Genomic DNA, 15,762 nt, shown 5'->3' with positions numbered 1-15,762 from the left:
CCATTACTTTTTCAGTCTACCCTTCTGTTGAACCAGGCTGGCTCCAAGCAACATACGAGGGGAAAACCGGTTTAATCCCAGAGAATTATGTCCTCTTCCTATAACAGGTGCATGGTACTCTTCTCTTTCATGGTATCCATGGAAAAAACAAAAAAACATCCTCCTCCACGGTGTAGTTAATTGTATTAAATGTCACATTCTCTGCAGTTTGTCATGTAAGATGGTAACATTATATGTAGTGCCGGATGTAACAAACTCAGCCACTGTTTCATAGCAGACACACAGTATTTTGAGCATTTAGCTCACTTTCATCATATTTAGCTCATTCTTCTTTTTATTTCAGACAGAAATTCATTTGTTCTGTATCATTGTTAAAAATGTGGACACATGAAAATTTAATCTAAAACAAAATATGAAATCTAAATGTTGAATCTAAATGTTAAATTTAAATGTTAAATCTAAATATTAAATCTAAATGCTAAATCTAAATTTTAAATATAGATTTAGCGTTTAGATATCTAAATGTTAAATCTAAAGGTCGAATCTAAATGTTAAATGTAAATCTAAATGTCAAATTTAAATTTAAATGTTGAATCTAAATCTAAATGTTAAATCTAAACATTGAATCTAAATATTAAATGTAAATCTAAATGTTAAATCTAAACATTGAATCTAAATGTTAAATGTTTAATCTAAATATTAAATGTAAATCTAAATGTTGAATCTAAATATCAAATGTAAATGTAAATCTAAATGTTGAATCTAAATCTAAATGTTAAATTTAAACATTGAATCTAAATGTTTAATCTAAATATTGAATCTAAATGTTAGATATAAATGTTGAATCTAAATGTTAAATCTAAATGTTGAATCTAAATATTAAATGTAAATCTAAATTTTAAATCTAAATCTAAATGTAATTAAATCTAAAGTTGAATCTATATCTAAATATTGAATCTAAATGTGAATCTAAATATGAAATCTAAATGTTTGAATCTAAGTTTTACATTTAAATCTTCATGTTTTATTTAATTCTAAATGGTAAATCTATATGTTGAATCTATCTCTAAATATTGAATCTAAATATGAAATCTAAATGTTAAATCTATTTCTAAATAATGAATCTAAATTTAAATGTTGAATCTAAATGTTAAATATAAATGTGGAATCTAAATATAAATGTTAAATATAAATGTGGAATCTAAATATAAATGTTAAATCTAAATGTTGCCTTAGTTTAAATGTTCAGTATCTAAATGTTACAGAACATGCTGTTTTACATGAATTTTTGTTTCAAATGAAAGAAAAACAAGCTAAATGTTCAAAATATGTCAGCTATGAAACAGTGGTCGAGTTTTTACATTTGTCACCCCATTTTTTAAATATAATTACTGTTTTTAATTCTGTAGATGTTTCCAAACCATATGTATATGAATCATAAGTTTTGCACTGTCATCCTTAGCCTTTAAAATCACAAACCCTTTTCTTTTATTTCACGCATTTTATACTCTGAAATATAATATAAATTTGAATTAAATATAATCTCGTAAATTACCATTGCATCAGCTTTTAAAGCTTTATTATTTATTTGCTCGTGGAAATGTGAACAGTTTTGATCATCTGTCATCAAACAAGCTTATATTCAGAATTGAATTTGGCAGATTGGGCAAAATGTATGACTTTTGGATCGGCATCAAGAAGGTTTGATTTCATCTTTTCAGTAATTCTGTTGTGTGTGCATTTCTAAAAGAGGCTGTAAACTATAAAATCAAATGTATATCATATTTAAAAATAAATAAACTGTAACAAAACAGTACAATTGTCTTCCTGGTACACTGGTTTATCAATAAGTATCAACAAGTAGATGCGTTTTAGGTTATAAACTGTACTTTTTATTTAGTGGTAATTTCCAGCATTGATGCAACAACACGACTTAAAGTGATTACTAATGATCAACCCTCGCTTCCTCCACAATAAAACTTTCTCTGGTCATCCAAAATGTATTTGGGAGTGTGTTTGAGATGCCGTGCCTGCCAAGATCGGGATGTTCTTTTCCATTCACGTGTGGAAGAATGCGAGGTGGCCTTGAACTGGTATGATGGACCAACAAAACTCCCTTTCCAGTCTGAGTCTACTGGGAACTGTCACAGGAAAAAGAAGATATGTATCCTTGATATATGTTCATCTTTTATATTCAAGTTACAGGTAGTTTTTGCTGTGATCATACTTTATCCATGTTTAAAAATAAACAGTGTGGTTTTTTTATGTGCTTAATTTTTGTGAGAATTGGTCCTCACCCTGAAATTAGACTGGGAGCGATACCCCCAAGTTTATCAAAAAATTGAAATTAGAATTTTCCCACATAGAAATATCGGTGGTTCTCAAACTTTTTCTGTTACGCCCCCTTTTGAAAAATGATAAAATTTCCAGGCCCCGCATCAAAACATTATTTCAACAAAATTGGTAAAAAGAAAATAATAATAATAATAATAATAATATTTTTTATTTTTAAAAAAGCTCAAAATTGTGACTATTCCTCTTCAATACTCAGAAAAATAACATAAAATGTGCAATCACATGTTTCAGAACAGTAATAATGAAGCAAATTATTTTTCTTTTCTATTTTTTCCTGTTAATGTTCAGCAAGGCTGTTTTCGTGTGCCCCTGTCAGGACATCACGCCCCCTAGTTTGGGAACCACTGTGCTAAACATTATTTTTATTATTATAACAGCGGACTCTCCTAAACCCCTAACTGTGTCTTGAAGATTGTTTTTTCTACAAATTCTTATTTAAAGTGGAATTTAATTTTTAAAAATACCATACACTTTTATGATTACTTCAGTAGTAAGTAAATATGGTTTCCGATGTAAAATGTAGCGAATTATTGTGGCCTATTGTCAGACGTGTGATAAAAACTAGCCTCCACATCATTAAATAATCCTTTTTCAATAAATATAGTGTTTTATTCATCAATGGTACTGTTAGTGTTGAATTTTCCAAAGAATAACCTAAAAAGGAACTAGGAACAATTCCCAATCATTTTTAAATCTAATTGTTAAATATTTCTGAGTATGCCCTGCAATGTGTTCATGTACCCCTAGGGGTACACATACCCCTGTTTGGGAACTACAACGCTGGAAATTTTCTTTAAGAAGTGTTTTTATCCCATTCTTACCATGATTTAATTAAATAACCTTTGTTTATACAGGTAGGTTAAATTATTTACTTATTCACTTCAACATTTTTTTCAACTCGTGAAAACAACAGAAATGTCAGTTTTGGGTTCACATTTGTATGAAATACAGGCACAGTTTCATTATTTATCATCCCCAGTAACTTTAAACTATCATTAAGTATTTTATAATGTTATATATGATCAGGTGAACATGCCAACAGTATGGATCAGATCCCAGCCTATACCTTCGATAATAAATACTGACATAACGCCTTGTTATTAGACAATGGATTTTATTGCATGTTTTTATTCATTCTGGGTTAATTTATCCATTTTTCCAGGTTGAAAAAAAAGAAAAACTAAGTCATTGCCCAGATTAAATGCAGTCAGGGTCAAGGTGACATTGTTTTTTAAAATGATGAAATGAGTTAAATATCTGTGGCCCTCACACACAGCCAACAGTATTTCTATATTCATGTGGACTTCTTCCCCCTTTTAATCATCCATGAACCTCTTCAGCAGTTTGAGCTTCTTCGTGTGCATAAATCAGGTAATATTGTATCCTTCTATTGAACATTTTTGACGTAAAATGAATCTCTGCAGACCAGGAATAAAAGCTCTGACCCAGTTTTCTCTCATCACAGACTCAAATCTAACACAAACTAGAAGAAAAACATTGATATTTCCAGGGTAATTCATCCTGATAGTAATGTTATGTCTCATAAATATTACAGTATGTAACGTAGATAGTTCCCAGTTTTAGTAGCAGGTGTGTGCAGGGTTTGGGGTCAGTTACATTTTTCAGTTGCAATTACGTTTTCAATTAACCATGTTCAATTACGAATACAGTGACCAGCATTTTTCCCCAATTACTGTTCAATTCAATTACAATTTTTTTATCCTCAAAGTTAATTCAAGTATCTATCTAATTTATTTCCTATCTATTGGTTACCTTGTTAGGCTTCCTAATCAATGAAAATATAGGTTTTAATATTTTTGGCGAGGGCGCCTGAGCCTTTTTTTGTGTCAGTATACCCCTAGATTTAAATTTTTTTTTAATGGTAAAATGTGGGAATTGGAAAGCTTGATATGAAACAAATAATAATTAATAATTGTTATAACTACATATGTTTAGAACTGTAACATGGTTCCCCAGTTTTGCATTAAATTATAATTGACAATTTTTATAAAATTCCCATGCCAATTATAATTCTAAAGTCAATTAACTCATTTACAATTTAACTATTATATTACAATTTTTAAAGTACAATTACAAATATAATTACCCAAGCCTGGGTGAATGTCTGTTTTCAATTTCTTTATTTTACTTGTGATGACATTTTTAGGCTTTACTGTAGCATGTGTCTCTAAATGATTTGTGTTGAATGCGTTTTAGTGGCATATCAGGTAATAAACCCATACAGAAGGAACTCAATCAAAACAATAAGGAGGCACTTTTTTGGAGTGTAAAACAACGAAGAAATGCCGTGAATAATCCAGTAAGTGTAAAGACGACCAATCCGTCCAGAGCCGTGACGTCGGCCACCTTCACTTGTGGTGGAATAAGAGTGGCCTCACCATCCCTGCCAGGACCTTGGGAAGCTGCGAGGCAATGACCTCCGACATCATCTCTGGAAACTCCACCTTCATGGAGTCGGCTTGGATGAAGGTGCTCAAGCAGAACAAGTTGACCTTCTTTACTATCTGTTCGGGGAGAGAAAGTCCTTTAAATCAGTACTCGTGGTGATACAGATGTGTGAAGCTTCGTGCGGAGGTCTACGGATACCTCATGCATGGAGTCCATCAGTTTTGTCAGGTGATAAAGCCGCTGGGAGCTCGCCACCATGCCCTTCTCCTTCATATGGATCACCTTGGTCAACTCCCGGATGTAGCTTTGCCTCATTTCGTCAAACGCCGTCTGGCTTTTTAGTCCCTCAAGAGGCACTGGGATCAGAAAGGACATAAAAGCTCTTTATCTCCTAAGAAACACTAGTTATTTTAAAAACATGCTCTAATATCTGTAGAACAGTTATCTATTTAGGTCGGTGATGAGGTAAGACTTGATAGCAGATGCAACACGAATCCCGTCAAGGTTAAAAGCAACATGTAGAAGCTTGAAAGTCAACAGTAAGTTTTTCTTCCAAGCTTCACATTAGTTTGCAACACTGTTTATGTCAAATGTGGGTTTTATTCTAAGACAGAGAGTTTAGTCTGACCTGTGTTGAGCAGAATTATGGCTTTCATACAGAGGAACTCTTCTCGGGTTACTTGAAGGTTGGCGAATTCCTGAGGAATGAACTGTATCGCCAAGCAAAGGTCGTAAATTGGCGATCTTCTCATCTGATCCCTAGAACACATCATTTGTTTGGCTTAGCTTCCAACGCTTCGTGTTCATCCGATACCAGAGATTTGTCAGGAAATGCATCAAGATTAAAGAAGTCTGACTACTGGCCTAGTTTGGCCAGATGAGAAACATCTTGGTTTCACTTCAATCTTAGTCACAATACAAATGGTTTACTGTATATTCACAAAACCCTTTATTACATACATATATACATACTGTATATTAGCCCGTTTCTGGCTATAGGCAGACTATACAATTGCATTGGGCTTCATAAATCTTTACAGGCCCCAAACCTGAATTCTTGAACTCCTTTAAGTAATATTAAATGGACATCATCTAACCCATGCCCTTGTATGAAAATTCAGTATTCCTTTGATGTAATCAGAACCATTTCTAGCTCTGTATTTATTTTTTTAAAGGCAAAAAAAGAAAAGTAGAACATTAGAAATAATCAACGCTATCTGGGGTATTTATTGAGATATACAGGATTACTGTTTTCATTGTGTTGTTATTATTGTTAATCAATTATTGTGCTAGAGTGGCTCAACAGCATTGGGGGCCGACTCCCACAGAGCTAGAAACGCATCTGATTACACCAAAGAAATAAAAAATTTTCATACAAGAGCATTGGTTAGATGATCTGAATGGTCAGATTTGCCTCTCAAGCCTTAAGTTTGATGTATATAGTGCAGACGTAAAGTCACGGATGCTAAAATCACAACGATTCCATTATTGTATCTTTACTCTAGTCTATACTTATTGACTTGGAAGAGTCTTTAAATTACTGCTGGTAATTTCATTGATTGTGTTCTTATTTCTTTATTTTCTTTCAACTCACGAGAATAGGACTAAATCCAAAGACATTAAGAGCTTAAATGTATGTTTGTCACACACAAAAAAAAAAAAAAAACAGAAAAATGCTTAGAACCACTTAGTATTTCTGAAGTAGGGGCAGGACATGATGTTTAGTCTACTAAATACACTATACTAATTTAGTAATCTAAAATTCATATTATAACAAAGTGAATGGAAAGTAAATTAGACTAAAATTAAAAAGTCTTTGAGCGACTAAAGCTAACCTAAAATATATTTTTCTCAAAATTAGGCCTGGTTTATAGAGACACTGATAAAATAACAGTGAAGAACACAGTAAATGATCTTTTAAGTTCAATAATCTAAAACTGAACAGTAATTTTACACGGTACTTTCTCGCGGTCGAGGTTTTTCTAACCGAAAAACAACGGCACTTAAAAAAGTGCAGCTGCTTTATTATATTTACCGTCATGAATACTTACTGGCTGAGAATCAGATCAGGTGCAAAGTACAAATATTCGCTGGTGACATTTTGAAAGGAGCGCCACCCGAGTGAGAACACCATCAAGTTCATCCAGGAGTACTGGATCAGAGTCATTTGATCGTTGATGTGAAGGTTACGAAACCCTTTATGGAAGAAACAAAACTCTGGATTAGAGACAAACAGTTCCTCCGTTTAGAGCTGAGACCTTCATTGATAACCATGGTGACAACATCAGTGACCCTTTGGACCGGTGTACTGTCCCGTTCCGTTACCTGGTAGAGACTTGGACCACTTGACGATCCACAGCAGCTGTTTCTCACACAGTCTGTTCAGGCTGCTGAGCAGGAGATGAGGAACATCGGGCTGGATGTTTTCAAAACCAGAGTGCACGGTCTCTGGTTCGATGTTTTCAAGGATGCTGAGGATTTGCGGGGACAGTTGCATCTCTGGGAAGCCTGGTATGCAGGACATGGATGTCAGGGCCTGGGTATCACTGGACATGGCCAGCTGTGACTGGAACATCAGGGCCGGGGTCAGACCCAAGGCTTTCAGAGCTCCGAACCGCTTCAGCTTCCTGCCTGTGGGACAAGAACACAAAGAAATGACTCGTGACCTTGTTTGAAGTCGAGTTACAGTAAAAAGATTTAATCTGATGCAGTCCTCCTTTACAGGGAGGCTTTATTTTTTTATCTTAGCACTATAACTGTAATTAACTTTAATCCTTATCTAAGTCAGGCTTGGCCCTACGTTATAGTCTTCATTTTTCAGTGTTTTAACTGCAACCAAAAGGCAGAGGTGAAAGTAATGGATTACAAGTACTCACATTACTGTAACTGAGTCACTTTTATGGGTACTTGTACTTTTTTGAGTACATTTCTAAATCAGTAATTTTACTTGTTCTTAAGTACGCTTTAAAAGAAGTAACTTGTTACATTTCTACACCCTACTGTTACTGAGTTAATTATTATTTGTAGTTATTTTAAAATGATCAATGGATATTGTGAAACTACAAAAAATGACAATCAAATCCATCACATCATAGCCGATCAATCAGATTAAACGTAAAGTACTCGTTAATTTCTCAGTTATAGAGTTGTCGCTATACTTTGAGCCTGATAATTTATTTTTTTATTTTTTGAATTGATTACATTGGTGTTATTTTATTTTAAAAATATTTGTACATTTTGACAAACCTTTTATTTTACACAGATGCCTTAGTGGAAAATAAATAAAGTTCAAATTGTAGAAGATTTCATCTCTTCCTTTTTAAGTTTCTACATGACTTTTACATTGAGTACTATTTAATACGTTTTACTTGTACTTGAGTGTTTTATGTATGATTTACTTGTACTTGAGTACAATTTCAATCGCGTAACAGTAGTTCTACTTTACACCTCTGCATCCTTGTACAAGTCAGTTGTAGGGCGTCTGATTTTTCATTTCCAAATTCCCTAGGTTAGTTATAATGCTAGGTTAATGCCAATGTTAGGCTAATGCTAGGTTAGTGTTTATGCTAATGCTAGCCAATGCTAGCTAATGCAGTGTGGTGCGGGCCAACACCTGCATCCTCACTTGCATTTTCTTCAGGAAATGCAACTATTGTAGTTGTACTTGAGTGCAATTTCAATCATGTAATAGTACTAGTACTTCCACTTCAGTAGAATATATCAGTATTCTGCCTAAAGGTACCTCCTAACATCATTCCGGCTTGGTAGCACTTTCGAAGGCGGCACGCTGGACAATTTTTCCTTCGAATTTTGTCCACGATGCAGTCGTTCCTTCCGGCGCAGAGATAGCTGTGGTGGCCTGTTGGACGCAGAGGGAAAGATAAGCTCACTTTTATTATAGATACTTTTCAGTAGCAGGAGAGGCACGTAATGAGGTGGTGATGTGGGGGCTGTTGACTATTAGCAAGGCTACTTTACTTCACACTGTGAGTGATGGTAAGAGAGTAAATGAGATAGATAGAGGCGAGGCTGTGAGGACAGAGTGACACGGCCATGGTGGCGTCGCCGCTCTGATATATCTCACATTGAGAGATAACAAACAAAAAAAAAGACTAGGAACATGGTGAACACTGAACAGGGTGATACGCTCGCTAATAATCTCTCAACAACCTCTTGTTTCTTTTTTTTTTTTACATTCTCAAGAACAAATATACAAGCACTGATACGAGATAAGGAACCTTTTCGCCCTTGTCCGCCCAACGAATATGTGCTTATTCATTCATCATGTGACTTGTTTGTTTCACGTTCAGAGTCGCTGGCGTGTGCTGGTGGCTAACACGGATACACTCTGGACAGACAGACAAATTAACCTGATATACAGTAGATATTTGGGGAGGGGGGACACACAAGCACAAGGAGAACATGAAAACTGGAGACAGAAAGTAACCAAAGTGTCTGCCCAGGGGCTTGAACCCATGACCTTCTTACTGTGAGGCTTGTTGTGAACCTTTATTAATACTTCAGTCATCTTCATCTTGTTTTGAACATAAAACTTCAGAAAGCTGTTATTCTTTTTGAGTCTCGGCCAGTAGTTCTCAAACTTTTTTTAATCCTGAAAACACATTTTTTCAAATGTATTGAACTAACAGGAAACAAGTAACATTATAGTTTGTAACAAAATCAAAAACTAAACTAAACAAATTACCTGTAAAAGTGCGGTAGAAAACAAACCCAAAAAAAAGGAAATTCAGTGCAAGAATGAAATGAACAAATAACATGGAATTGTTGGGTTTTTTTTCATAAGAATTGGATATTTTGATAAGCGCTATGAGATGACTATTGTTGTAATGGACGCTATATAAATAAAGTTGAATTTAATTAAATGTTTAATAATGAATCAAAAAGCAAATGAAACGAATCATCTGCATGAAAAAAACAAATGTAAAAGTGCAGTCGTCAAAAATACAGGAGATAACAAAACATTGTTTGCAATCTGTGACGAAAAGTTTAAGAAAACAAAAAAGGAAATTATTTTTTCAAGTCAGCTATTGAAAGTTTGTCTATTTGGTTCCACTTCACATGCCAACATAAATCATTATTTTTGCACTTCAGTTTTACATGAAATTTTGTTGCCGGTCCATATCTTATGCAGTTTGATAATAATTTAATAGTCTTTGAATTTTTAGGCAATTCATTATTTCTTTCTTTGTGTGTAGGAGTTTTAATGATCTTTATTGTCAATGAAGAAAGGCATTTAAAAAGATTGGTATGCTATTGAAAATGTCCTCTTGTTTGTCGCGCCACACGCTTTGAGAAGCACTGGGCTAGGCTAATGCATATAGAAGAGGCTAAAGTTGCATAAAGCTAAAACAGAATCCCTTGAATCATTTGATCACTTTGAGTTCAGCATCAGTTATTATCAGATGACTGGTGGTTTTTATTTTGTGAACCAAAAACTGGTGGAGTTCAGGAGTATACCTGATAGTTTAAGATACTGTATAAAAGGACAGATGTCTTTTGATGACTAGCATTACATCATAATGTAAGGTTCGATTTTGAAGGTGCGTTCACACCGAACGCGACTACAGCGACTCTGGCAACTAGATTACATTCAAAATCAGTGTAAATAACAATTAGTCAAGCGACCTCCTTTCAAGCGGACGCGACGCACGCGACTCAATCTCGCGATCTGAGTCGCTGGAAGTTGCTCAAAGTTGAAAATTTTCGCTGTGTCGCGACATCCAATCGGCAATAAGTTTCTCCCTACATCACAAGATGAAGCGAGCAAAAAGCGCGACTATGTTCATTCAACTCATCAGGGATGATTTAAGCGACTATAGTCACTAAAGTCGCGTTTGGTGTGAATGCACCTTAAGGCTTTTAGACTGTCTGTGCCTTTGCTGTCTGTGGTGAATAAACGTAAACACATCTTGTGATGAAAGCAGCTGAAAAATAACTCGTGGTGGTAGTGTTGGACAATACGCAGAGTTTGCGATACAATAATGGCGTCACAAGCTATATGATGCGATATTTCATGGAAAGGGGAAAATACAAAAAATTGCATTTGGAAAAATAACCATGCTTTTATTTGACTTTACCTCTAGGTTTGACCTTTTCAACTCAGTAGGAATATTTAAAAATAAAAACAAACCATAATAATCCAATGGTGTGTAGTAGATTGTGTTGATCTTTTTAATGTCTAAACCCCCATGGTGAAACTACTTATACCCTTGAAAATGTTTACCATTTACTAATATCACGATAACTCGTCCCACTACTAATAAAAACATCATAAAACATAGGTTTCCTATATATCTCACTGCATAATGCTAATAAAAAGGCTGATTAGAATTGAAAGTTACCTTTTAAACTGGTAATGATTCAAAGGAATCTTGTTGGCTAGAGATGGGCAATGAGTTGCTGTTATTTTGTCACAAAATGTTGTTCCAACTGCCCAATAATCAACATTATATCAACAGAAAACCTTTGTTTTTTAGCACAAATGAAGTTCAAAGCTATCGGGTCATGTTCAAAAAGAGGTGAATGAGGAATTTATTCTTTCATTTGAAGCATTGTGAATATTAATTAAGTGCTTATCTCCTCGCACCATTTCTTTTATTGCACTCACGGCAGTTTGTTCTTCAATGGGTCAATTTAATTAAAAACTGTCTGAAAGTTAACACTTGGTCACACGTCACTGCACAGAATGTTGATCACTGGGTTGATTATCCAAGAGCAGACGTGTGAAATCTTAAATGAACCAGACAAGATGAGAAAATATGGCTTGTTCTTTTTTTTTGGTTTAGTGAAGAAGTAAAATATCAATATTATGGTGCTGTAGTTCTTACTGTATGTAGACCTACACAACTGTATATTAGTCACGTAACATTAAAGCATTCAGCTTCAGGTATGTATAACTGAACATTATTAAATGTACCTTTTAATTTGACCCATTTACGTCTCATTTACTAATTAAATATTCATTGTTTGACTTTGGATGTTGTCTTACAGGCTAAAGACAGTGGTTCTCAATCCCAACCTTTTTTGAATCGTGACCCTATTTTGATATAACAGGTTACTGCAGACCCCAAAGACATTTGTTTTTTTTCTAGAATTAGTTATTGATCATGTTTGTTGCACAGTGTTACACATGACATGTATTAGTGACTGCAGTTTATTTCAACTAGATTTCAATTTGAGAAAGTGAACGTGTTTACGATTGTGTGTGGTTTTAATTTTCTAAATGAATATATATAAAATATATTCTTTTAATCAGTAATTATTTTTTCATCAATTACTAGACGCTTCAGGCGACCCCACATGAGGTCACGGCCCCAAGGGTTGAAAACCGCTGGGCTAAAATGTGTGGCTGCAGTTTGAAATCCTTGCTCTAGTGTAAACTTAATTAATTAAAAAAAAAAAAAAAAAACTACAAATTTGCACGAAGAAAAGTACATTGTTGACATTTTGTAAAATAATCAAATAATGGAAATAGTTTAGAAACCTTTTCTTGGCTCACCTTCGACGGCTCTTTTAAAAAAGACTTTACAGCTTCCACATGTTAGGACTCCATAGTGGCAACCAGATGCTTCATCACCACAGATTACGCACAATCTCTGGGGCGGTAAACTGCAAAAAAAAAAAAACAGGAAAATATATTAAATATATGTATATTGTTTAGAGGAAATTAAGGGTGTAATAAAAAATCAATTCTGCGATTATATCGCAATGTTTCACCGCGTGATTATCGTATCGATCCAAAAAATGTCCAAAAAAAACCTGTTTTGAAAAATGTAATTTGACAGTTTGATAAACATACCACTTCTTTTTGATATTGGTACTTAAATTACATAGTTAGTTAAAGCCATTTTAGGTTAACACTGCTTTTAATTAAACAGTCACACTGTTTGATCTGATATTATCCTGTTTTATTGATTGATACTGTTTTACATGTTTTGATTTTTCCTATAATTTTTAAATATAATTTTATGATGTGCTAGAGCTATTGTGATGTTTGTTTTACTTGTTCTCGCAAGTTTAAAAAAAAAAAAAATTAAATCAATTGTATTTCATATCATTTTGTACTTGTGAAGGTGAAATTTGTAATTATCGATATCACGATTATAGGGTATTGTTTAGTGTCTGGATATATCGTTTTGAGAATCGTAATCATATCGTCAGATTCATGGCAATGTACACCCCTAGAGGAAATTCAGTCAAACTTATAGACGTATTAATCAAGACAGATGCCTGACCCACATTAGGGAAATATCACACTTTTAAACTTTATTCTATGACAGCAATTCCCAACTGGTGGGTCGGGACCCAAACGTGTTTTTTTTTTTTTTTTTTTTAATGTGTTTTCGACAGCTATTTTTGAAAAAAAACTAAATTTCTTTGGTTGAATTCTTGGAAAAAAAGAAAAAAAAAGTGGGTCGTGATTTAATGACCGTGGCCAAATGTGGGTCCTTGGGTGAGACCAGTTGGGGACCCCTGTTCTATGATGTGAAAGCACATTAAAGAAGATTCCTGTGTTCATAATATTTGGTAAGTTTACCCTGGGAACGCTGACATGGGAGAAGGGTTCCTCTGGGCCAGGATCTGGTTCTGGATCCCATCAAAGCTGCTGGTGTTGAACGGGTCCTCGTTGACTCCTGTGGACTGGCACCAGAACTGGTCTGTGGGGGAGCTCTGGACCTGCCAACGAGGAGCCTCGGACTTGTACATCATCAGCTGCGCGTTGGCCAACGTGTTGCCGTCAAAGTTGATGAGCGCCTTCCCGGACGAGCCTGGACACCTGGAGGAGTCCGTCTGCGTCTGGTTCTGGTTCAGGTCCATCAGAAAGTGCGGGGAACTCAAACCCACAACCTCTCCTTGGTCCAGCTGCTTCCTCTCGGGTTCGCAGCAGCTTTCTAACGCGCACACGTCTCCTGGTGCTGGTGGATCAAACGTTGCCCCCGGTGCGTCCATGATGCCAAATTGTTCCTTTTCATCCTTGATGAATTTACAGGATCCGCTCAAACTCTCAGACGCGCCCGTTGCTGCTGCGTTCGTCCTCTGCACTTTCACCAGATCCTCCCAAGAAGACCCGCTGTCACACTTTGAATAGGGGTAAAAATGTTTGGATGAAAACGCAGACGCGTCGTTACAGTCTCTGAAAACTGCGCACTCGCCGCTGGAGTTGTTTGGAGCGTTAATCTGCGCGAAATTACGCACGGAGGACAAGCAGGACCGTGCGTCATTGGAGAGCTTGGGTCTACCGTTACCGGACTCGATCACATCCACTGCCTTTGTGTCGGTTGTTTCAGCCAAAGTGCTCATAGTCCCGCTTATTTTGCTTTCCATTTGTACAAATATGAAAGCGGACTAAAAATAAAAGAAGTTGGAGCTGATCTGAGACGTTCCCGGAAATCCTCCTCTCTGCTGTGCGCCTTCCCTTCAACACAGCAGGATTAATAACCAAACGCACGTGTTTTAGTCTTTGATCAGTCGAATCTTGTGCCCATCTTCTGATTTTGGAGTAAAAGTCCGAGTTGCAAAGGTTGAGACCATCATCATCATCATTATCATCATTATCATCATCATGTTTGAAATCCAGAATCCCCTGAAATGATGCGAGAGGAGAAGAAGGAACCAGCGCAGATCACATCCGACCTCAGTCTCAGCATGTGACCAATGAGGAGGAAGAAGGATCATCATCATCATCATCATCATCGTCATCTATGGATCTCTCCAGTGTGGGATCCTGATCCCCCGCCCCCCTCCACTGCATAAATCAAGTACAGCACAGAGACACTTTTGGCCAAATTAGGAAACACTGTCTGTAAACCACACATCCCACGTTTTAGACTATATGTAACATCAACAGTGACCTTCAACCAATAATCATTTTCACACTATAAAAGAAAACAAATTGTTTTTAATTCACTGAGTGCCAACAGAATTAAAAATATCTAAAAGTAGGTCATGGACCAGTTTTAGTGGCTTTAAAAATACAAATGATGAAATGAAAACCACTGTTTTATTTATTGTTTAACCCAGGAGTTCTCAACCTTGGGGTCAGGACCTCATTTGGAGTCGTGAGACACTGGGAGGGGGTCGCCAGATGCCTTCCAGAAACAAAAGATATTTTCTGAACAATTTGAGCCCATTTTTGCTTATTTTTACACTTTTTCTGCAACTACACTAAACTTGTCATATGCGTAATTTATTGATATTTATTTTGTGTGTTTCTGTTCTCGTGTTGTGTGGTTTTGTTGTTCTTTGTATGTTTTGTATACTTTTGTAGTCATCTTGTGTTTTTTTTTTTTTTGAGTGATTTTGATCTTTTTTTTTTTGTATTTCTGGAGTCATTGTGTGTATTTTTGTTACCTATATGCATAATATTAACATTTTGTGTATTTCTGTTTTCATTTTGTGTCTTTTGTTGTTTTGTGTACATTTTTCATCATCTTTTGTGTTTTTGGAATGATTTTGATATTTTAGTTATCTTGTGTATTTTTCTTTATTCCTGCAGTCATTTTGTGTATTTTTGTGCTGTTTTGTGTATGTTTCGTGTACTTTTGTAGTAATTTTGTGTATTTTTTGGTGCCTATATGCGTAATTTATTAACATTTTATGTATTTCAAATTTCATTTTGTGTATTTTTGTTGCTGTTCTGCATATGTTTTGTGTACTTTTGTAATCATTTTGTGTATTTTTGTTGCCTATATGAGTAATTTATTAACATTTTATGTATTTCTATACTCATTTTGTGTACTTTTGTTGTCATTTTCTGTATTTTTTAGTGTCTGTTTGCGCAATTTATTAACATTTTATTTATTTCCAATCTCATTTTGTGTATTTTTGCTGTTGCTCTATGTTACGTGTATTTTTGTAGTTATCTTGTATGTTTTTGGATTTTTTATATATATTTTTTGTGCCATTTAAGTTGTCTTTTGGCTAAATCTGGAGTCATTTTGTGTTTTCTTGTTGCATATATGCATAATTTATTAACAT

The 15,762-nt window shown here is 35.1% G+C and overlaps 2 protein-coding genes across 5 annotated transcripts in view; one reads left to right on the top strand and one right to left on the bottom strand.

Moving 5' to 3' along the window:
• Positions 1–339, top strand: part of arhgap42b (Rho GTPase activating protein 42b) — a 105,860-nt gene extending 105,521 nt beyond the window's left edge. For all 4 annotated transcript variants that reach the window (XM_028464329.1, XM_028464328.1, XM_028464327.1 and 1 more), the window contains one exon: positions 16–339. In XM_028464329.1, the coding sequence (XP_028320130.1) occupies positions 16–104 (89 nt within the window). In that variant the 3' untranslated portion in view covers positions 105–339. The remainder of the gene's footprint in view (positions 1–15) is intronic.
• A 3,914-nt stretch (positions 340–4,253) lies between these two features.
• On the bottom strand, positions 4,254–14,416 carry pgr (progesterone receptor). The gene is made up of 8 exons (XM_028464137.1): positions 13,322–14,416; positions 12,284–12,393; positions 8,507–8,623; positions 7,090–7,395; positions 6,816–6,960; positions 5,393–5,523; positions 4,963–5,120; positions 4,254–4,880 (listed from the first exon to the last, which is right to left on the bottom strand). Exons 1-8 carry the CDS (start codon positions 14,107–14,109, stop codon positions 4,725–4,727), a joined length of 1,911 nt encoding a protein of 636 aa, XP_028319938.1. The 5' UTR covers positions 14,110–14,416; the 3' UTR covers positions 4,254–4,724.
• Positions 14,417–15,762: the final 1,346 nt, after the last annotated feature.

Source organism: Gouania willdenowi, chromosome 13 (assembly GCF_900634775.1).
Source record: "Gouania willdenowi chromosome 13, fGouWil2.1, whole genome shotgun sequence".
Classification (NCBI taxonomy): domain Eukaryota; kingdom Metazoa; phylum Chordata; class Actinopteri; order Blenniiformes; family Gobiesocidae; genus Gouania; species Gouania willdenowi.
The sequence above is the reverse complement of the archived record's forward strand: the minus strand, read 5'-3'. Positions and strand labels throughout refer to the sequence as shown.